The sequence below is a fragment of the Pogoniulus pusillus genome, chromosome 38, assembly GCF_015220805.1.
Source record: "Pogoniulus pusillus isolate bPogPus1 chromosome 38, bPogPus1.pri, whole genome shotgun sequence".
NCBI classification, from domain to species: Eukaryota; Metazoa; Chordata; class Aves; order Piciformes; family Lybiidae; genus Pogoniulus; species Pogoniulus pusillus.
The window spans coordinates 916,073-937,975 of record NC_087301.1 but is presented as its reverse complement, the minus strand read 5'-3'; the positions used below and the strand labels follow the sequence as shown (position 1 = coordinate 937,975).

The 21,903-nt window shown below is 55.2% G+C and overlaps 1 protein-coding gene across 7 annotated transcripts in view; it reads right to left on the bottom strand.

Moving 5' to 3' along the window:
• OPCML (opioid binding protein/cell adhesion molecule like) overlaps nucleotides 1-21,903 on the bottom strand; it is a 464,999-nt gene that overhangs the window by 122,266 nt on the left and 320,830 nt on the right. For 4 of the 7 annotated variants that reach the window (XM_064173259.1, XM_064173258.1, XM_064173261.1 and 1 more), the window contains one exon: nucleotides 1,580-1,664. In XM_064173259.1, coding sequence (XP_064029329.1) covers nucleotides 1,580-1,664 — 85 coding nt within the window. Of the gene's footprint in view, nucleotides 1-1,579; nucleotides 1,970-2,076; nucleotides 2,635-21,903 lie in introns of those variants that run through there. The other 3 variants (XM_064173262.1, XM_064173260.1, XM_064173257.1) reach the window with 3 other exon arrangements.

Sequence of the window (21,903 nt, the reverse complement as noted above, 5' to 3'; positions counted from 1 at the left end):
GCTTCACCGGGGAGAGAAAGTCAGACGGTGAGGAAATGAGCACTAAGGCCAAAGGCATCTCTCTGGGGTATCCTCTCCTCTTTACATTGCCTTGCTGGGCCCAGCTCGGGTTAATCATTGCTGCTGTTCAGCTACGAGAGCGCGAGGAACCGTGCCCTCTGCTCCACCGCTGTGCCACGGCCCCCCCGACACGAGGTGAGCACAAGTGTGTCCCAGTGGGCCCCTGGCTGGAACCAGGGAACAGGGATGTGCCAGCACAGACAACATCCCAAAGTCTGGCAGGTGCTGTACTGGGAGGCAGACAACCAACCAACACCTCTCCCAGCAGCACAGACCTCGAGTCAGACTGGTGCCCACCACCACACCATGCACTGCACATCTGCCCTCTCCACAGACCACCTCATCCACAGGGAAGCCTGCCTCGTGCCCCCTGCCCACGCCTTCACCACCCAGACAAGTAGAGCACTCTCTGCCCGAGCTCCACAAGCTCCTCACCCCTGCTGATGGAGAGCACAACACACTGAGCTTGCCTGTGCCATGCCTGTGCCCAGCTTTGGGAAGAGCAGCTGCTCTCTGCTGCAGCTCTGCTCCTCCAGCTCGGAGCCAGCGAGCAGCCAGCCTGACGTCGGGGGCACACACTGCTCACTGCTGCAGAGAAACCACCACACTAACTCCTCCAGACTCACTTCCTCCAGCCTCGCACCCCGGGCATCCCTCTGCGGCTGGCTCCAAGTCGCAGGGCTGCTCGCCCTGCTGGATTAACCAGCTCAGGTCCTCCCTGGGCTGTCTGAGCCACAATCCAAAGCTCCAGACACGAACCTGCCACCCCCTCAGGGAGGCTGGGCTGCTATCTGCTCATCTGGCCACGCTGCCGAGCTGTCTGTAGAAAGCTGCTCAGCTACACGGGTAATGCACCAGGTACACCTGTAACTCATTCAGGGGATGAAAAGGGACCCTGCTGTATTGTGCAGCACAGAAGTGGCCCATCTGCATATAAGCTGCCTCTGCCTTTGCCTTCCTCCTACAGCAAACAGCATAAGGTAAAACATCCATCAGAATTCATAAGATGCACCCCTGGAGTAAAAGATTGATTTGATATTAACAGATCCGTGCAGAGACTATAAAGTGATCAAGGCGAAACGCTGACACCTCGGAGGCATCGCAGCCCTGGCAAGCCGCTGGCAATGCAGGCAGTGCAGACCCCCCCCCACTACCACCCTTCCCCTCCCACACCGACAACACACACCCAGCCAACTTCGGGAGCGCCAGGCAGCAGCGCTCACTGCCGTCTGCCGCCTGAGCCCCTTTGTCAGCACCACGGCTGGCACCGCCAGCCCCGCACCGGCACCGACGGGAGGTCGCCAGCCCTGCGCTGCGACCCTCCCCCCAAACAACACCAGCACAGCAGTGCCCGCCAAGGTGTCCTCTGTCACCGTGGGAACGAGCCGGCAGGACGCACGCAAAGTCTCCACCGGTCCCAGGACCCTCCGGCAGCCCTGTTCAGCACACAGCATCACCCAAAGAGCCACGGCAGGACATCTGCCCCCCACCCCCGAGAGCGAAGCGCAGCTTGTCCTACCTGAGCGTGGCACTCTCCCCTTGCCGCACAGTCACGTTGTCCATAGCTTTGGGGAAGGTGGCATCTCCGCTGCGCACGGGCACTCCTGCGGGCACAAGGAAGAGCAGCCTGAGACAGAGGACGACTAGGCACCTCCAGGGCAGGGCTAAGCACCCACCGACCCCCATCCTGGGCAGCAGGGACTTTTCCAACAGGCCAAAAAAACAAAACACACCCGACAAGGCCACCGGGAGCGAAAAGTAAGGGGGTGGGGGAAAGATGAGGAGGAAGGAGAGGAAGGAGGGGAGCAAAACAACCGGGGCGAGCGATGCGGAGCTCCACGGAGATCAGGAGCAAGGCAGCCTGCGAGCACTGAGCCTGCCGAGCGGCATCCGGAGGGAGTCCCCAGTATCCTTGGGTGAGGGAGGAGGACGGGAGGGGAGGAGAAGGAGGAGGAGGAGGAGAAGGTGCAGAGCAAGAGATGAAGGTCGCAGATGTGTGTCTGCTGGAGACGCTACTTTAAGATTCAGTTGGGCAGGCGCTGCGGAGATCTGGCATCAAAAGTTTATAACCCAAGGAGGAAACGTAAGTGTCTGTGGCAGCAGAAGGGGAGGGCGGCCGTGAAAAGAGGCTGGGGCAGCAAAGGGGCCGGGGCCAGGCTGCTCGCCGGCTGCTGCTGCCTTCTGTAAGTAACAGAGGGGGAAACGGGAAAAAAACACCCAAAAGCTCCCCAAAATGCCGATTCTGTCGCAAGATCGAAACTTCCCCGCGGAGCTGCAGGCGATGGGATGCCAGCTGACAGAGAGGGTCTCGCTGCTCCTCGGCTCCGGAGAGGGGGTGTACGGACACCCGCCCCAAGCCGGGGGGCTCGGGGGTGGGAGGCTGCTCTCAGACGAAGCGAGGGGCGGCCGGAGCTCGGGGTGGCGGCGGCAGCAGCATCCCAGCGCCGGTCGGCAGCATCCCTGGGCGGCGCGGAGGCTGATTTCCCGGGGTTGTCATGGCAGCGGCTCCATCACTGACCGGCACTTTGGCTCCCGCACCCCCGGCACAGCCCCGCACACACACAGCGGCGGGGAGGGGGGAGCGCGGCGGCAGCGCCTCCCGAACACGCCAGCTCTTAACCCCTGCTGCGCCACGCTCCTGGAGAGCAAGGGGGACCAGGCTGTCCCCACTCCCCGACACTGAGATCCTGGCAGCTGGAAACCCAAGGGCTTTCCACCCCACCGCTCACCACAGGACATCTCCTTTGGAGACACCCACAGGGCACGGTTTGTCTCCTCAAAGGGTAACTGAGGGCACTGAGATCTCACTGACCATCTGCATGCATCTGTCTCTGCTTACAAAGGGAAACCAGCCTCACACTGCCATCTCCCCATGCTGCACCTCCCCAGCCAGCCTCACTCTGCCATCTCCCCATGCTGCATCTCCCCAGCCAGCCTCACTCTGCCATCTCCCCATGCTGCATCTCCCCAGCCAACCTCACTCTGCCATCTCCCCATGCTGCGTCTCCCCAGCCAACCTCACTCTGCCATCTCCCCATGCTGCATCTCCCCAGCCAACCTCACACTGCCATCTCCCCATGCTGCACCTCCCCAGCCAACCTCACTCTGCCATCTCCCCATGCTGCATCTCCCCAGCCAACCTCACTCTGCCATCTCCCCATGCTACATCTCCCCAGCCAACCTCACTCTGCCATCTCCCCATGCTGCATCTCCCCAGCCAACCTCACTCTGTCATCTCCCCATGCTGTGTCTCCCCAGCCAACCTCACACTGCCATCTCCCCATGCTGCATCTCCCCAGCCAACCTCACACTGCCATCTCCCCATGCTGTGTCTCCCCAGCCAACCTCACACTGCCATCTCCCCATGCTGCATCTCCCCAGCCAACCTCACACTGCCATCTCCCCATGCTGTGTCTCCCCAGCCAACCTCACTCTGTCATCTCCCCATGCTGTGTCTCCCCAGCCAACCTCACTCTGCCATCTCCCCATGCTGTGTCTCCCCAGCCAACCTCACTCTGTCATCTCCCCATGCTGTGTCGCCCCAGTCCAAGACAGAATCACAGAATCATAGAGCCACAGAATCACAGAACTGTTTTGACTGATAAAGACCTCTAAGATCACTGAGTCCAACTGCCACAGGCTGGACCTCAGCTGAGTGCCTTCCTCCAAATCACTTCCAGTCCTTCTGGATGCATTCTAGGGAACCTGTCCCTTCCAGAGGCATAATGACCAGTGAAAGAGTTTTTAGCTATTTTGAGATCTTAAGGTCACCCAGAGACCCAAACACAGCTGCTAACGCTGATAAAGAGCTATTTTGCAAGGGTCTGTAACCCAATTAGCAGCACAGCAGGTTTGGCAGTGGGACATGGTGACCCTAAATCCACTGCTTGCCACAGGCTAGCGCTGCAGAGACGTCTGCTGGCTCCCAGCACCAGCTATGGCTGCAGGCACCAGAGAGATGCTCACTGCAGCCTGGATAAATAGGACAGCCTAGGAGCAGAGGGAAGCAGAGAGAGAAGTAGGGCTGAGTTTTCCATTAGAAAGCTCATCAGCTCCTGAAAAGTTGGCTTAAGCCCTGACCACACAGGTTGGCTGCTTCGATGTCAGGCATCCTTCAAGGGAAAGGATGAAGAGGAAGGACACCTCATTTTCATTCTGTCCTGGGCCAGAGAAACTGTCTTCTGGCAGGGAGGGAGAAGCAGCAGAAAGGAGTCAGCACAAACCCACTGCAGATCCCTACCAGTGAGACAGCCTGACCTCAGGCACTGCTGTTCTTCATCCAGGAGCAGGACAAGGCGCAGCAGGGAGGATGCTGCAGGGACCAGAAGCTCTGCTGCTTATCCCTTGGGACAGGGAAGTGTAGATGTAGAGTGTGTACAGCAGAAAGACTGCCAGAGCCTCTGCAACTCAGGGCAGGTGAGATTTAAAGGATGAGGGGGGAGTCTGTGTCTGAAGAAGCATCTGAGGAGGCTGGAGACATGAACAGATGCAAAGGCAGGGCTGCATGAACAGAAAGACAGACAGACAGCTAAATGGGCTGCTACAGACAGCTGGACCCAGGTAAGCATAACTGGGGCAACAGGGAGGGGAAAAAGAGGACAGGGAAGGGAATGTTATCAACATTTACATAACAGAAACCTGCCCAGCAGGGTAGGGACCCAGCAGCCTAGAAGAGCCATGCAGGAGATTGCTGCATGTCTGTTTCATACACACTCACCCCCTCAGAAGCCACTTTGGGCATCCGACAGCAGATGTTGGCAAGGCAGAGCAGCCTCTCCTGCTCTGGGCTTCTGCACCACCACCACCACCACCTCCCAGCCTCACAGCTCCGGCTGACTCCACTCCCGAGTGAGCAGGCTACCACCCAACCAAGGCAGCGAGCTGGGACGTGGGGCAGAGAGGGCAGGGGAAAAAGAGCTCAGAATCCAGGAGGCTCCAAAACCTGGATGCAAAGCAGCAAGTCAGCCGACAGGAAAGCAGAGCACTTGGGCACCCAGACAGCCTGCAGACCCGAGGTGGCATGGGGCAGTCACAGGAGTGGCTCCAGCTGAGCTCCACGTCTAAAAATATCCCCTAGCCCAGGGGGACTCAGAGGCTGGCACAGGCCCTGGGGGCACCAGGCATATGGCAGTGGCAGATCCTGCTCCTCACAGTGACACTAACAAACCCTGACCTTCTCTCATCATCCCAGAGGCTCAGAAAGAAACTGAGACTGCAAGGACGAGTCCCTCCACCTCCTGTCTCTCGCCTCCCAGCCGATTGTCAGTCTCAGCTTTTATTAGTGGTGCAGTTCGGCCTCCATCTCCCTCGGAGATTTCTCCCTCGTTGCTCTAATCAGGAGCTTGCAAATGTCAAGAGTACAGGCCTGGAAGTAATTAGTGAAGGACTGGAGCCCAGGGGCCACAGAGCTGCTCAGCAGCAGCTCTGCTCCAGCGTGGGAGCAGCCTGTAGCCACCAGCACCTATGGCTGGCTGCCCTGGATTGGATTCTGTATCCTCGCTGCTGCTCCTGGAGTGTTTCCCTCTTCTCTGCGTGGCTCAGGGCACGCTGAGATGCTCACTGTGCAGCAGGGAGCCCAGCTCCTTTGAGATGAATGCAGGGAGAGATGGGGAGACCTCAACAATGTTGGGACCTTATGCCCTTAGCTAGCATCACCTCATAGAATCCCAGAATGCCAGGTTGGAATGGACCCCAAGGACACCCTGGTCCAACCTTTCTTGGTGACAGTAGAGTTGCAATGAGCTCTCCCAGCAGCCTGGCACAAACTGTCTAGTGCAGGGCACTCCACTGCTGCCCTTGGGAGATGATTCCAATGTCTGACTGCTCTCATGAGGAAAAATAGTCTCCTGGAGTCCACTGGAAATATCCCCAGCAGTAACTTGTCCCAATCACCCCATGTCTTTTCCATGACACTCCTTGTCAAAAGGTAGCCTCTCTTTATGTCCTGGTCCATGGTGCTAAGGTCTCCTTTGAGCCTTCTCTTCTGAAGGATGGGCACCCCCAGCTCTCTCAGCCATTCCTCACAGGGCAGGGCTGCCAGTCCTCTGCTCACTCTCACGGCCCTTCTCTGGACACTTTCCAGCCTGTCCACATATATTTTAGTATAGCAGGGACTAAAACTGAACCTCCCTGCTCCTGAGCAGCACTCAGGACACTGCCTCTTCCAAAGGAGCACCAAAGAGTATTTCTAACTCCTCTAAAACCAGCCAGAGATATTCACAGTGTGTGGCCTTCCCACAGGCATCCTTCCTCAACAGGAGCATGCTCTGGAGCATGGACACAGCCACACCAGCAAGATGCACTTGCTCAGGACAGCTTCTACCATGGTGGGCACAACAAACCACCAAAGGGGAAAACACTGCAACAGGTTGCCCAGGGAGGCTGTGGCTGCCCCCTCCCTGGAGGTGTTCAAGGCCAGGCTGGATGTGGCTTTGGGCAACCTGGGCTAGTGGGAAGTGTCCCTGCCCATGGCAGGGGGTTGGGACTGGATGATCCTTGAGGTCCCTTCCAACCCATGTCTGAATCTGTGACAGCACTGCCCTCAGCAGGCAGAGAGAGCTGCAAAGATGGCAGGAAGGCATCTTTCATTTCCTGAGCTGAACGCTGGTGCCTCCAAGCCTTCAGCCCTCCTTACAGCCCAAGGGATTCAAGCCAAACCCCAGCTGGGCTGTAGAGGAGGGGGGTCCTTGGAGTACCTGAGCTCGTTTAATCAAAGAGCTAATCCTTGCTGCTAAGGATTCAGCCTCCAGCACTGATGGAAGATGTCCAGATCTCCCTCTGGAAAGCCCAGAAAAGCTCTTCCAAAGCCTCCAGCTCCTCTCTAGCCCCCAGCTGACAGGCAGCTGCTCAGCCCTGCCGCAGCACGGAGCTCTCTAAGGCCTCTCTCCTGGGCCATGTGGAGTCTCTAGCCCTGATCAGGGCCATGCTCTCTGGCCAAGATGTATGAACACCTCCATGGTGAAGCAAGAGCTGGGTCCTGTTGGTGTCCTGCTCTGCACAGATGGAGCCTGGCTTCAGGGCTGCAAGATCTTCAACTAGTATCTTTCTGCACTATTATCCCTTCCTCCCTTTTCTTCCACCTCCTCTTTCTCTCCCTCCTTCTCTCCATCTGTCCCTACCCCCCTACTCTTCTCCACCTTTCCTCTTGCACACTTGCAGCTGCTAATTTTTCCCCAGCATATTTGGCAATGCATCCCAACACCTCTTCCCCCACACTCCACCACCCTGCTTCTTCTTGCTTTTCCCCATTTTCTGCTGAATATTCTCATTCCTTCACCCAAAAGCAAGAGCACCATGCACAGGAGGAGCACACCCCCAGGAAAAGCAGCACAGCAGGCAGAAACACAGCTCATAGTGCTGGGGTAAAGCTGGAGTGGATCCAGAGAGGGGCAACCAAGCTGGTGAAGGATATAGAGAACAGGGCTGGTGAGGAGCAGCTGAGGGAACTGGGGGTGTTCAGTCTGGAGAAGAGGAGGTTGGGGGAAGGCCTCATTGCTCTTTACAGCTCCCTGAAGGGAGGTTGGGGTGAGGTGGGGGTTGGTCTCCTTCCAAGGAACAAGTGATAGGACAAGAGGAAATGGGCACCAAGGGGAGGTTTAGGTCAGACATAAGAAGAAACTTCATCAGTGAAAGGCTTCTCAAACCCCCAGAACAAGCTCCCCAGGGAGGTGGTTGAATCCTCCCAGGGAGATGTGGTACTGAGGGACATGGTTTAGCACCACCCTTGGTAGAGTTAGATGCTGCCTGGACTCAATGACCTTAGAAGTCTTTCCCAACTGAAGCAATCCTGTGATTCCACGAGCAGATGGGAAAGGGACACACACAGCCCCCCCAAAACATCCCTCCCTTTCCCAGGATGAAAGCCTTAGCACAGCCTTTCCCAGCTGGATTGACCACTGCATGGCCAACAACACACACACAGCTCTCCTCCTTCCCCCTCTCCCCCTACCCTGCCTCTCTCCAGCAGAATTTATTTGTCCCACTTAATTTTTCCAGTTGTTTTATCTTGGTTTATCTCCACACTAAATCAGGCTCTCTCCACAAACTGAACTTTTATTTTCCATGCTGTTACATTTAATGCATTTTATCACATGAATTTAGCTCAAAAAAAAAAACCCAAGAGGAAAAGAACAACCTCCACCCAACCAAAGCACAACACAGCTGAGGGAACAGCACAAACCAACCCCAGAGCCTCAACTCCTCACCTTGATCGTGCTGCTTCAGCTTGCCTGGGCAGAAAATGCCACCTCAAGGCTCCTGCTCCTTCCTAACACTCAACTTGCTGCACTAGATTAAAGAGGTGGGAGATGACCACCCCCTGGCATCACCCCAGGTCAGGCTGGATGATGCTCTGAGCAACCTGCTTCAGCTGCATATGGAATCACAGAATCACAGAATGGTTTAGGTTGGAAGGGACCTCAAAGATCATCCAGTTCCAACCCCCTGCCACAGGCAGGGACAACTCCCACTAGAACAGGTTGCTCAAGGCCACATCCAACCTGGTGCTGAACACCTCCAGGGAGGTTGTGGAGCACAGAAGCACCGAACGTGATCTTTGATCTTTGATCTTTGATCTTTGATCACGTTCGGTGCTTCTGTGCTCCACAACCTCCCTGGGCAGCCTGTGCCAGTGTCTCAGCACCCTCACTGCAAACAACTTCCTCACATCCAGATTCAGCCTCCCCTCTGCCAGTTCAAACCCATTCCTCCTCCCCCTGTCATTACAAGCCTTTGTCAATAGTCCCCAGCCCTCCTGGGCAGATCCTGCAAGGCCACGCCAATGGGACCACACTTTACACCCAATGTTCAACGTGCAGCTGAAGTCCTCAGCTGACCCAGAGACATGTGGTGTGCCTAAACTGCTTGTAAACCTGACAATCCAAACTGGAGATGGCTCTGCAGACACCCACCTCAGGGAGTTAAAAGCAGCCTCCCTCACTACACCAAGCGCTGAAGACAACAAAACCACTCCGCAGCAGCCTGCGCTGCTCCCCCCAGGCTCCCAGGGGCTGAGATAGGCACCCAGGTAGGGCAGAACCCTGTGGAGCCACCACAGCATCACCCAGAGAGCTGCACTCTGCATTCTCCAGCAGCACTTCTGACAAGCATCCAGGACTTTATGACTACCATTATGTTTTTTCCTAAGGAAAGCAAAATGCTGCAATTTTCCTGGCCATGCCAAGATTATTTCTTCTCTGGTGCCATTCCTGTTGGCATTCAGTGCATCTGGCCAAGGTTTCCACTCCCATCCTGTCTTTCCCTTGCAAGCTGACTCTCGAGGGAAGGGGCAGAGGGGGATGATTACAGACATGTGGCATTTTGCTTCACTGCCAAAACATTTCCATATCAAAACCCACCAAAGTTCAGGCTGCTTCATGGAGGACACTGCAAAAAGAGCACAGCAACAAAATAATCCTCACCACACCTCACAGGCCCTGCTGGCACCCATCACAGAGATGCTTCTAGAAGCTTGTTCCCAAATTTTCTACATTGCTTGGAAGCAGAAGAAGAAAATCAGACCTGGACCAAAAGGAAGGAACTGGAGTGGTAGAGAAGAAAGTGATGGGGAGTACCTTGGGGGGGATGGAGCCCCGGTCCAAGGAGGGGTTTGCTCATGTGCAGGATGAGGCCAAGCCCTCTTTGGAGCAGGGAGCAGCAATTAGAAGTCTCTCTGCTTCAGTATTACCCCAGAGGACAAGAGTGGGGCTGCTCAGAAGGACCTGCACATGTTACAGATACCTGCAGGTGCATCGTGGGCAAGCTGCAGCTTGAGGGCCACCATGCATGGGGACAAGGCTGCAGGACTGGCTGCTGCTGGGGACAGAGCTTGTGTCCCTCCCCAGACAAGGGTAGAGTAGGCAAGAGTGAGGCTGCAAAGTGCTCTTTCCTGCTCTGAAGTCTCTGATCTGAAAGGAAACAAGGGAAGAGGACAGGGGAGGGAAGAGCTGCTCCAGCCACCCGTGGCCCATAGTCCTACTTAGAAGGAAGGGAGAGAAAGTAGGTTATGAACGTTGGAGGCAGATGAGCTGCTGGAAACAGGGCAGCAGCACTGCACACCCACACCCACTCATCTGCTCAGGGCGTGCCCGAGCACGGAGCACCACAGCGACCCCTTTTTCTCCCCACCTGCCACCTCAGAGGGGCCCCCACCAGCCCCAGAGTGAGTGCCAGGCATGGAAGCTGGTGCTGGGATGCTGCTGGGGAAGATCAGGACCAGCTGCACACAGCCCATCTGTGCAGACTGCCCTGCCAGCCTAGAGGAAGCTGAGCACCACACATGCACCTGGACACCACCACGCAGGAGCACCTCAGCTCCAGCCTAAACCCTGCCTCAGGGCTGCGAGGTGAAGTCTGAGCTTAGCAACAGCCACAGCAAACATTCAAGTGCCACAAGCTGAGCCTGAGAGTACAGAGGGAAGAGAGAGAGAGAGGAAACCAGAAAGAGGCCATGAAGAAGGTGGTGGCCACCATCTGAGGGCAGTGGCCACCTCGAGGCCCAAGAGGCCAAAAGCTTGGACAGGCCTGAAGTCACCTCTGGGGTGGAGTTTAGAAAGCTGTGCAGATGGCAATGGGCTCTGCAGGCAGAAGAGCCAGGCTGGCTTTCCTGTGCTTTCTCCACCACCACTATCAAACTCAAGTCCCAGTCCCATCTAATGACTTCTCACCAGGACAAGGCTCCTCAAACTCCAAAACCAGTCCCCAGAATTAGCTTAGGAGCAGAAGAAACACCATAGAAGGGGACCTTAGATCACAGATGGCTCAGCACTGATGAGCCTGGGCATGCAATGTGCATTTGGGTCTCACCAACCATTGCATGGGGACAGGCTGCTGGAGTTGGAGCTGTTCAGCCTGGAGAAGAGAAGGCTCCAGGGAGACCTTAGAGCAGCTTTCTAGTACTTGAAGGGGGCTACAGGAGAGCTGGGGAGGGACTTTAGGCAAGGATTTGTAGTGCTAGGATGAGAAGCAATGGCTCTGAGCTGATAGAGGGGAGACTGAGACTGGAGATTAGGAAGAAATAAGGGCTGGAGCAGCTCTGCTCTGAGGCCAGGCTGAGAGAGTTGGGTCTGTGCAGCCTGGAGAAGAGGCGGCTTGGAGAAGACCTTGGAGTGGCCTTGCAGGATCTGAAGGGGGCTACAGGAGGGCTGAGGAGGGACTACTGACAAGGTCTTGTAGTGGCAGGATGAGGAGGAATGGGTTTAAAGTGGCAGAAAAGAGATTGAATCTGGATGTTAGGAAGAAACTCTTTGCAGTGAGGGTGCTGAGACACTGGCACAGGTTGCCCAGGGAGGTTATGGAGCACAGAAGCACAAAGTGTGATCAAAGACCACGTTCGGTGCTTCTGTGCTTCACAACCTCCCTGGAGGTGTTCAGGACCAGGCTGGATGGAGTCTTGAGCAACCTGGGCTAGTGGAAGGTGCCCTTGCCCACGGCATCACTTAGATGGTTCCAACCCAAGCCAGTCTGTGAGGTACTGCAGGGGGCAGGGCAGCAAAGCCTCTGCCAGCCCCTCGGGATGCCCCCAGGTGCCAAGCGGCGCAGGAACATTTCCCCCCTCTCCCGGGAGCATGACGAGGCTCGTTGTGTAGACGCTGGCAAAACGTTTTGCCAGCTCTTAAGTGAAGGACTAGAAGAACAAATAACCAGATAGCACAGAGCCCTGCTTCCCCTGCTTCCCCTGCTCCTGAGGAGGAGCTGCCGCATAGCCTCTGGGCTAATCTACAAAACACAGAGACATGGAAATGATCAGAGCCAGGCTCTGCCACCTACACTAGATGCTGGGAGAGGAAAGCATCACAAGGATGTCCTGGGAGGCTCAGAAATGATGCCCTCAGCACACATTCAGAAGGTGGAAGAAGAGAAAATCCTCCCTACTCAGTCTCCTCTGGGCACTCGGAGCCTCCTCAGAAGCAGAGAGTGGCTGGGGTTGGAAGTGGCCTCTGGAGATCACTGAGTCCAAGCCACCCTACCCAGGCAGGGCCACTCAAAGAAGCTCACACAGAACACATCCAGGTGGATTTTGAATGTCTCCAGAAATGGAGACTCCACCACCTCTCTGGGCAGCCTGCCCCAGGGCTCCAGCACCCTTCAATTCAAGAAGTCCCTCCCCATCTTTAGATGGAGCTTCTGATGTCCAACTTTGTGCCCATTGCTCTTTGTCCTGTAGCTGGGAACCACTGCAAAAAGCCTGATGCCACCTTCCTTACACCCACCCTTTAAGTATTGATTAGCACTGATGAGATCCCCCTCAGGCTGCTCTTTTCCAGACTAAACAGCCCCCATTCTCTCAGTCTTTCCTCACCACAGAGCTGCTCCAGTCCCCTCGGCATCTTTGTAGCCCTTTGCTGTCCCCTCACCAGCAAGTCCCTGTCCTTGGGTCACAAATGAGTGGCAAAAGCCACCCGTGATGGAGCTGGCTGCCATGCCTGGAGGCAGGAGGACCAGGCATGCCTCAGTAACCCCATCCCTGTGCCATACAATGACTGGTCACAAGCCCTGGTGCCCTGCACAGCCCTCAGGGCAGCCTGGACCAGCCCTCAGCCCTGCCTCGGTAGCAACAGAGAAGCCAAGACAGCAAGATCTGAAGACGACAAGAGAGGGAGGAGAGCAGACCCTCACTTCATTACCCGGGGATGAATGGCAGCTGGCAGAGCTGTCTTCCCTTGCCAGCCACAACTTGTGCCCCGGGCAGGACGGTCCCCGCCGGCCCCCCGCGGCGCTGCCGGGCAGGTCTGGCGGCGGTGCGAGGCAGGGAGGGCTGTGTGATGAGCTGCTCCGGGCTGCCAGCCCCGGCAGACACTAATCCCCCTGCTTTCAGCCTCTCCTCTCTGCAGTCGGTGCAGGTGCTGGGGGGGCCACCTTTAAAATTCTTCCCTCTCCGGGCTGAAGCAAGGAGGAGGGAGAGAAGCCCAAAGGCACGAGGTGAGGGAAGGAGCTCAATTCCTGCAGGCTTTGGGAAACTTCCCTGGGAGCGAGGGCTGAGCCGTGGGGAAATGCCAGCACAGGTCCTCTGCTCCCTGAACCACTGAGCCTGCTCCCTGCTGCTGATTTATTCCCAGTGGCATCAGGCGCAAGGAGATAAATATGCAAGCGGCAGAGCCGGGGTGGGGATGTGAACATCTCCATCTTCTTGGGTCAGTTTTAATCCATCTCTTGGAGTCAGCCTGGCCTGAGCCACTCGCTCCTGACTCCAACCCAATTCCCTTCAAAGCCTGGCTCTGTCTGGCTGCCGGGATTAAAATCTAGGTTTGCAGCAAGCAAAACTAAGCATGTTTTATGAGGAAGAGTAACCTTGGGGGAAGGGTTTGACTGCAGTTTCAAAGGCTGAGCAAGGTTTCTGTACACAGCAGCGAGTCTGTTCTGCTTGCTGTCAGCACTCCCTGCTATCTGCAGCCTGCTGACAGCCCGACAATCTCCCATACCGCAGTCGGGGAGCAACCTGCAAGCTGCAAACCTCTTATCCCACTTTGCAGAGGGAATAGCAGGCTGGGGAAAGACAAAGGAACCCAAACACCTCTGGGAGAAGAAACAACATAATGAAACGAAGAGAGCTCTGCAAGGTGACCCTGGCAGCTCAGGGTTCCACCAACCTGCACCACTCCCCACCGATGGGTGGCCTTGGAGTGGTTGTTGGTGGAGAAGCCCTGAAGCAGCCCTGAGGGTGCTTCTACCATATTCATAGAACTGTTTGGGTTGGAAAAGACCTCTGAGATGACTGAGTCCAACCTTCAACACAACCCCACTGTGGCCACTATACTATGTCCCAGAGTGCCATGGCCATGCACTTCCTGCACACCTCCAGGGATGGGCACTCCACCACGGCTGTAAGCTGCAGCACAGGAGGCTCCAGCTCAACACAAGGGTCCAGCTCAACAACTTCTTCACTGGAAGGGACCCAGAGCCCTGGCACAGGCTGCCCAGAGAGACTGTGCAGTCTCCTTCTCTGGAGCCTTTCCAGCCCTGTCTGGATGTGTTCTTGTGTGCCCTGAGGTGGATTGTGTGGTCCTGCTCTGGCAGGAGGTTGGACTGAATGATCGCCTTGGGTCCCTTCCAAACCCTAACATCCTGTGGGCCTGTGACCACCTCCCTTGGCAGCCTCTTCCAATCCCAGACCAGCAAAGGAATTGTTCCTCCAACTCAAACCTTCCCTGGCACAATTTGAGGGCATTTCCTCACCTTCCATCACCTGATACTAGAAAGAAAAGGCCGAGCCCCACCTCACTGCAACTTCCTTTCAGGGAGCTGCAGAGAGCAATGAGCTCTCCCCTCAGCCTCCTCTTCTCCACACTAAACACCCCCAGTTCCCTCAGCTGCTCCTCGTAAGACTCAGCTCAAGCCTCACCGACTCAAACCAAGGACACACTCCCTGCCAAACCATGACCCTTCCCAAAACAGCAGCTCCAAAACCACCTTCCCAGGCTGGATAAGGTGGCTGGACGCAAGCCACCAGGATCAGCCTGCCCAGGGCTGTTTATTCCGAGGCAAGAGCATCAAAGAACAGGCTGAGCTGGAGAGCTCCATCACTCCTCTGCCCAGCCTGCATCTCCTCAGGTGCCTTGTTATTAAAGCAGACATTTGTCATGTTAAACAGCTGCTGTAACACAAAGCCCAAGCGCCAGGGAAGAGCTGAGCCTCGCCGATGGGGCAGCATTTGCTTCCTAACTGCTTTATTTGTATGTATTTGTGGGTGGGTTGGTTGCTGTTTGGGTTTGGGGCTGGGTTTTTTTTTGTCCTCTCCTATCTCCTTCACCCTCTAAAACTCCTCCTGCTATTGTGGCTGCCTCTGCAAGCCACCATCCTGATAAGCAGCCACTTGCTCGCTTCTCCGGGACCTCGCAGCCTCTCCTCCTATTCATTCTTGTTTCTCTGTCGCTACAAATTGGCACTTCTAAAGAGATTTCCAGGCCAAGTATTAACCCCCTCCAGAGCCCAGGCACACAACACACACAGTTATTTGTCAGAGCACAGAAAGGCAGTCAAGCTGCAGGGAAATGTTAAGTGACTTGTCTGCAGCAGCACCAAGGAGCACGGAGAGGAGCTGAGACTGGCATCTCTGCCTGCCACAGGACCTTCTCCTTCCCTGCCAGCTGTCAACAACCAAACCCCTGAAACCCTCAATCTGCCCAATACATCACCCAAAACAGGCTCCCCTTCAGAGCCAGAAAGAGGTAGGTTTAGACTGGAGGTTAGGGAGGAATTCTTTACAGTGAGGGTGGGGAAACACTGGCACAGGCTGCCCAGGGAGGCTGTGGACGTCCCCCTCTGGAAGGTACTCAAGGTTAGGTTGGATGAGCAGCCTGGGCTGGTGGGAGATGTCCCTGCTCATGGCAGGGAGTTGGAACTGATTTGATTAGCACTGGAGTGGACTGTCCAGAGAGGTGGTGGAGTCATCATCCCCGGAGGTCTGTAAGTAAAGACTGGATGTGGCACTTGGTGGCTTGCTTTAGCTGATGTCCTGGCTGCAGGTTACAGGCTGGACCTGATGATCTTAGAGGTCTCTTCCAGCCTCAATGATTCTGTGATTCTGTGAACTAGATGATCCTTAAGGTCCCTTCCAACCCAAACCATTGTATGATTCTATGAACCTATGATTCTATGAGGCCATGAATCACAGAACTGTGATCCCACAGACTTAGAGGGAAAGGCCTCTAAGATCACTGAGTCCAACCTTCAGCCCAACCCCACCATGGCCACTAAACCATGGCCCAAAGAGCCAGGGCCACACATTTCTTGCACACCTCTGGGGATGGGGACTCTGGGCAGCCTCTGCTAAGCCCTGACCACCCTGTGCCAATCCCTGACCACTCTTGCAGCAAAGAAATTGTTCCTCATCTCCAACCTAACCCCCACCCCTGGCACAATTCCAGGTTCATTTCCTCTCCTTCTATTCCCTGATACTGGAGAGAAGAGACCAGCACGATTCAGGGGCCCTGACATCACACAGCCATCTTTAAGCCCCAAAGTAGGTTTCCTCTCATTGCAAATTCCAGTCCAAGCTCCTTTTTGGAGAGGGAAGGGGGGAAAAAAAAGGGTTTATAGAGGTTTTATTTATTGTCAGCTCCTGGATGATAAAATGAGGCCACTCCAAGCCCTATTTATTTCCTACTTTCCTAAGAATGGGAAGGGTTGGGATGTGAAAGGTTCCAGTGCTGGGCTGGGGGCTGGTTTGCAGCCTGCTGGGTGATTATTTTCTAATAGCTGATAGCATCTCTGATTTAATGCTGCTGTTAGAAATTAGCAAGGACTCCATCGCAAGCGTCCCAGTCACTCACCATAACAGGCTAATAAATCATTCCCCTGGTGCTCCCTGGCATTTATGGGTCTATTTCAGAGATGCAGAGCACAGATCCTGGCTGCTGGCCCTGGATTTATTTTTATTTATACTTTTAATAATGCAATTAAATGAAGTAATTTTCGGATGCTGCACCTCTGGGTACCAAAACCAGCGCCGAGGAGAACTTCCCCCTCCTGTGTGGCTTCCCAGGGTAGGTTTGCTCCCCAAATAGCCAATTAAAAGGGGAAACAAATGGCTCCAAAGCCCCCCCAAGATACTACTCTGCTCTGCTGAGACTCCACCTGGAGTACTGCATCCAGTTCTGGAGCCCCTGGGACAAGAGGGATTTGGAGATGCTGGAGAGTGTCCAGAGCAGGGCCAGGAGGATGCTCAGAGGCTGCAGCAGCTCTGCTGTGAGCACAGACTGAAAGAGTTGGGGCTGTGCAGGCTGGAGCAGAGAGGGCTCCCAGGGGACCTTCTTGTGGCCTTCCAGGATCTGAAGTGGACTACAAAAAAGCTGGGGAGGGACTTTTGAGGCTGTGAGGGAGTGACAGGAGTGGGGGGAATGGAGCAAAGCTGGAGGTGGTGAGAATAGGCCTGGAGGTGAGGAGGAAGTTGTTGAGCAGGAGAGTGGTGAGAGCCTGACAGGGGTTGCCCAGGGAGGTGGTTGAGGCCCCATGGCTGGAGGTGTTTGAGGCCAGGCTGGATGAGGCTGTGTGCAGCCTGCTCCAGTGCAGGGTGTCCCTGGGCATGGCAGGGGGGTTGGAACTGGCTGCTCCTTGTGGTCCCTTCCAACCCTGACTGATTCCATGACTGTGAAAAGCTTTCACTGCTGAAAGCCAGGGAAGGCAGGAAGGGAGACAAGAGAAGAAAGGGGAAAGATGGAGAAGGAGCTTTCACTCTTCCTCCCCATCCAAATTCACAGACTCACAGAATGGTTTAGGTTGGAAGGGAGCTCAAAGCTCAGCCAGGTCCAACCCCCTGCCATAGGCAGAGACAGCTCCCACTAGAACAGGTTGCTGAAGGTCTCATCCAACCTGGTCCTGAACACTTCCAGGGAGGTTGTGGAGCACAGAAGCACCCAATGTGATTCACAAAACTGACCCCAAGATTCCAGATGTGGCCTCCTCAGAGCCATGCAGAGGGGGACAACCACATTCCTACTCCTGCTGGCCACACTATTCCTGATCCAAGCCAGGATGCTGGTGGCCTTCTTGGCCACCTGAGCACACTGCTGCCTCACATTCAGCCAGCTACCAATCAACACCCCCAGGTCCCTCTGCCAAGTGTGCCACCTTGCACCACCAGAGAAGCTGCTCTGCAGTGTCCCAGATGGTTCCACAAGCTCAGGAGAGGAGCAACACATCCCTCCCCCTGTGCTCCATCACCCTGCTGAGCCCAGGAGCCTGCTCCTGCCTTCCAGCACTCATCCCTGCACCTCCACACGAGCCTGCTCTCCTGAGGCCAGCAGCTGATGGCACAACCCTTCAGACCATCTCCGCTCTCAGCTCCTGCTGCGCTTCCTGCTGGAAGAGGCAGGGGGGGGAAGAGGGGACTCGAGTAGGGCCCTTCTGCAGCATTCTTGTATGTCAAGAAGAGGTCAGGCTGCGTCTCTCCTGCCTTCTCCCCTGGATGAACCGCCCGTGCCCGGCGTGTCGGGCACACAGTGCAGCGCAGACTGGCAGCTGCAGGGTCACAGCTGCCTTCAAAGGGCTGTGCGGGGAGGCTGCGCCTGGGCACACCCCGCTTCAAAGGGACACCGGCAAAGAGCAGGCAATGAATTCAGACTGAAGCTGTCTCCATTTACTCCCAAGAGAGGTTCATCTTGGGTCAGGTTTGGAGCTTTTGTGAAGTTCTCAAGCCTTTATTCTCTAAGTCTCCTTAAAGCGAGCCTTATCCTGTAATCTCTCCCGCGGCCACTCTGCAAACACAGGCAGCCCTGGATGCCTTCCGGGGGCAGCTTCACCTCCCAGGGCTTCCCAGCACTTAAGGGGCTGGAGCACAGCCCTGTGAGGAGAGGCTGAGGGAGCTGGGGGGGTGCAGCCTGCAGCAGAGGAGGCTCAGGGCAGAGCTCATTGCTGCCTGCAGCTGCCTGCAGGGAGGCTGTAGCCAGGTGGGGTTGGGCTCTGCTGCCAGGCACCCAGCAACAGAACAAGGCAACACAGCCTCAAGCTGTGCCAGGGCAGGTTCAGGCTGGATGTTGTTAGGAAGTTGTTGTCAGAGAGAGTGATTGGCATTGGAATGGGCTGCCCAGGGAGGTGGTGGAGTCTCTGTACCTGGAGGTGTTGCAGCCAAGCCTGGCTGGGGCACTTAGTGCCATGGTCTGGTTGATTGGCCAGGGCTGGGTGCTAGGTTGGGCTGGAGGAGCTTGGAGCTCTCTTCCAACCTGGCTGATTCTGTGATTCTCTAAGATTTTCTTTCTGGTCTGGTGAAGAGCAGACTTGGAGGGGATCAAATCAATGTTTAGAAATATCTGAGGGCTGGGGGTCAAAAGGGAGGGCACAAACTCTGCCCAGTTGTGCCCTGTGACAGGACAAGGGCAATGATGTAAACCATAGCACAGGAAGTTCCACCTCAACATGAGGAAGAATTTCTTGCCTGGAAGGGTCCCAGAGCCCTGGCACAGGCTGCCCAGAGAGGCTGTGCAGTCTCCTTCTCTGGAGCCTTTGCAGGCCTGTCTGGATGTGTTCCTGTGTGCCCTGAGCTAGGCTGGATGGCCCTGCTCTGGCAGGGGGCTTGGACTGGATGATCTCTGGAGGTCCCTTCCAAGCCCTGACATCTGTGATCTGTGAGCCTGAGTTTGGTGTGGTGCTCACCAGCATCCTGGAGCAGCGAGGGGAGCAAGCACCCTGGTTTCTCACCTCAGCCTCACCAACCTGCTCTCTCCCCTGCCCTACAAGCCACCACCTCCAATAATTAAATAAATAAATAAATAAATAAGGTTACTGCTTCTCTTTCATCTCAGAATATTTGCAGTTAATAAGGAGAAGGAAGCAATTTATTTCCCAGCCACACACTAAACTCTGGTGGCAGCGAGTTTAGAGCAAGCCAACACCCACTAAAATCTGCACAGCCTTCACTGGAGCTGAATCAGATCTCTGCTGGGTCCATTTAAGATGTTCTGAGCATTTCCATCACAACCTTCCTTTTAAGCAGTTACAGTCAGAAAAATTACTCTGCATACACGACCCCAGAGGTTTCATATTTCTTCTCCTGTGGTGACATTCCCCAACTAGGTCTGCTTAATTTACAAGTTGGGAGAGAGGGTTGCTTCCCCCCCAGCTCCACCCCTCCTCCTCTCCCTCAAAATTGCCAGCCCTGCAGATTCCTCTGGAATGGAAACACTCATCAGCCTTCCATGGCTCTGCACCTCAGCCCAGGATATATGGCCAGGACATGAGGAGGTGGGAGAGGGAAGCTCAGCTGACTTCTCACCCTGGGACACAAATCACAGGAACACAGAATCACAGAACTGGTTTCAGTTGCAAAAGACCTTTGAGATCATCCAGCCCAACCATCAGATTGACACCACCATGGCCACTAAACCATGCCCCATAGTGCCATGGCCACACCTTTCTTGAACACCTCCAGGCACAGTGGGACTCCACCACCTCCCTGGGCAGCCCATTCCAATGCCAGTCACTCTCTCTGCCAGGAACTTCCCCCTCACATCCAGCCTGAACCTGCCCTGGCACAACTTGAGGCTGTGTCCCCTTCTTCTGTCCCTGGCTGCCTGGCAGCAGAGCCCAACCCCACCTGGCTACAGCCTCCCTGCAGGCAGCTGCAGGCAGCAATGAGCTCTGCCCTGAGCCTCCTCTGCTGCAGGCTGCACACCCCCAGCTCCCTCAGCCTCTCCTCACAGGGCTGTGCTCCAGGCCCCTCCCCAGCCTTGCTGCCCTTCTCTGGACACCTTCCAGCACCTCAACATCTCTCTTGAATGGAGGGGTCCAGGACTGGACACAGCACTCAAGGTGTTAAAGCACAGCCCCTTGGCCTGACACTCGAATTGCCCTCATGCTCCTCTTCAGCCAGCAAGAAAGGTGCTCCAGTGACTGCAAACTCCCACTAATGCCTTCTAAAAGAATCAGGTCTCACCCAGCATCCCCATGGAGACAGCCAGGCCTAATCCTGCATCCAAGATCCAAAGCATAAATCCCATTGCCCTCTGCAGAAGCCACTTGGTACCAATTATTGCTTTCCTCACCCCAAATCCTCCTCTTAGCATGCAAGGAACCGAAGGAGCCTTGATCTTGAAAGGGAGCAGAGGGCTTCAGTAAGCACTTTTTAGCAGTATTTTAATAATAAAAAAATCTAATTAAATTTTTACATATTTAAATACATTTGCCATCTATTTTCATTAATAACACTCTCTGCCCTCTTTAATTTGATCATCTCCTCAACCCCTCTGCAAATAACCTCCCCCCAGTGCTCCAGCCTGCCTGGCACGCCAGCGGCACCCACAGCTGAGCCTCTCTCGCCACTCCATGCTGCAGGTGGGTGGCAGAGGTCCTCTGCTGTCACAGAATCACTGAATCAGAGAATGGTTTAGGTTGGAAGGGACCTCAAAGCTCAGCCAGCTCAAATCCCCTGCCATGGGCAGGGACACCTCCCACTAGAACAGGTTGGAATGGGCTGCCCAGGGAGGTGGTGGAGTGGCTGTGCCTGGAGGTGTTGAAGCCAAGCCTGGCTGGGGCACTTAGTGCCATGGTCTAGTTGTTTGGGCAGGGCTGGGTGCTAGGTTGGGATGAGTGAGCTTGGAGCTCTCTTCCCACCTGCTTAATTCTATGATTCTATGAAATGTGCCTCAGTCACTGGTTCATAGCATCCTGGAATGAGTTGGGTTGGAAGGGACCTTTAAGATCATTCAGTTCAAGCCCCTGCCATGGCTGGGACACCTCCATGGGCCAGGCTGCTCGAGGCTTCATCCCACCTGGCCTTGAACACCTCCATTATGACTTCTCTGATGCCACCTGTAGAGAGGGCAAAACCTCTCTCTGTCTCTGAAGACCAATTCACTGCCTGGAGCAGAGCCCTGTTCAGTATCTGGGCAGAGTTCTCCTGCACTTTGGTATTTATTTTATTAATATTATTATTATTATTTTTAACTGTGGAATCGTTTTATTAATATTAATAAACCCATGGAAAGTGCTAATTTCCTTCATCATTCCCCTAATTACCTCTATTGAATTGTGAGGATCATCTGCATGAATAATGACTTCCCCATGCATTTGCCTCACTGTGCAGCACAGAAATCAGCCAAAGCTGGATCCTGCACCCGCAGATGGCAGGGAAGGGTCCCCTGAACCACCACCAGATGCCTCCTCTGTTGGCAGCACTACCAAATGAACCCTCCCCAGCCTCAGAAAGCCTGGCAGGGCTCACCAGATTGCTTCACTACACTATCAGCTAGAAACGTTGGACCAGATGATCCCTGGGGTCCCTTCCAAACTGGCATTCCATAACCCTGCATGGACACTGCTGGAAGAGGGTGCCCAGGGCAGCAGTGGGAGAGTCACCATTCCTGGAGGTGTTTAAAAGACCTTTGGCTGAGGAGCTTAGGGAGATGGTCTAAG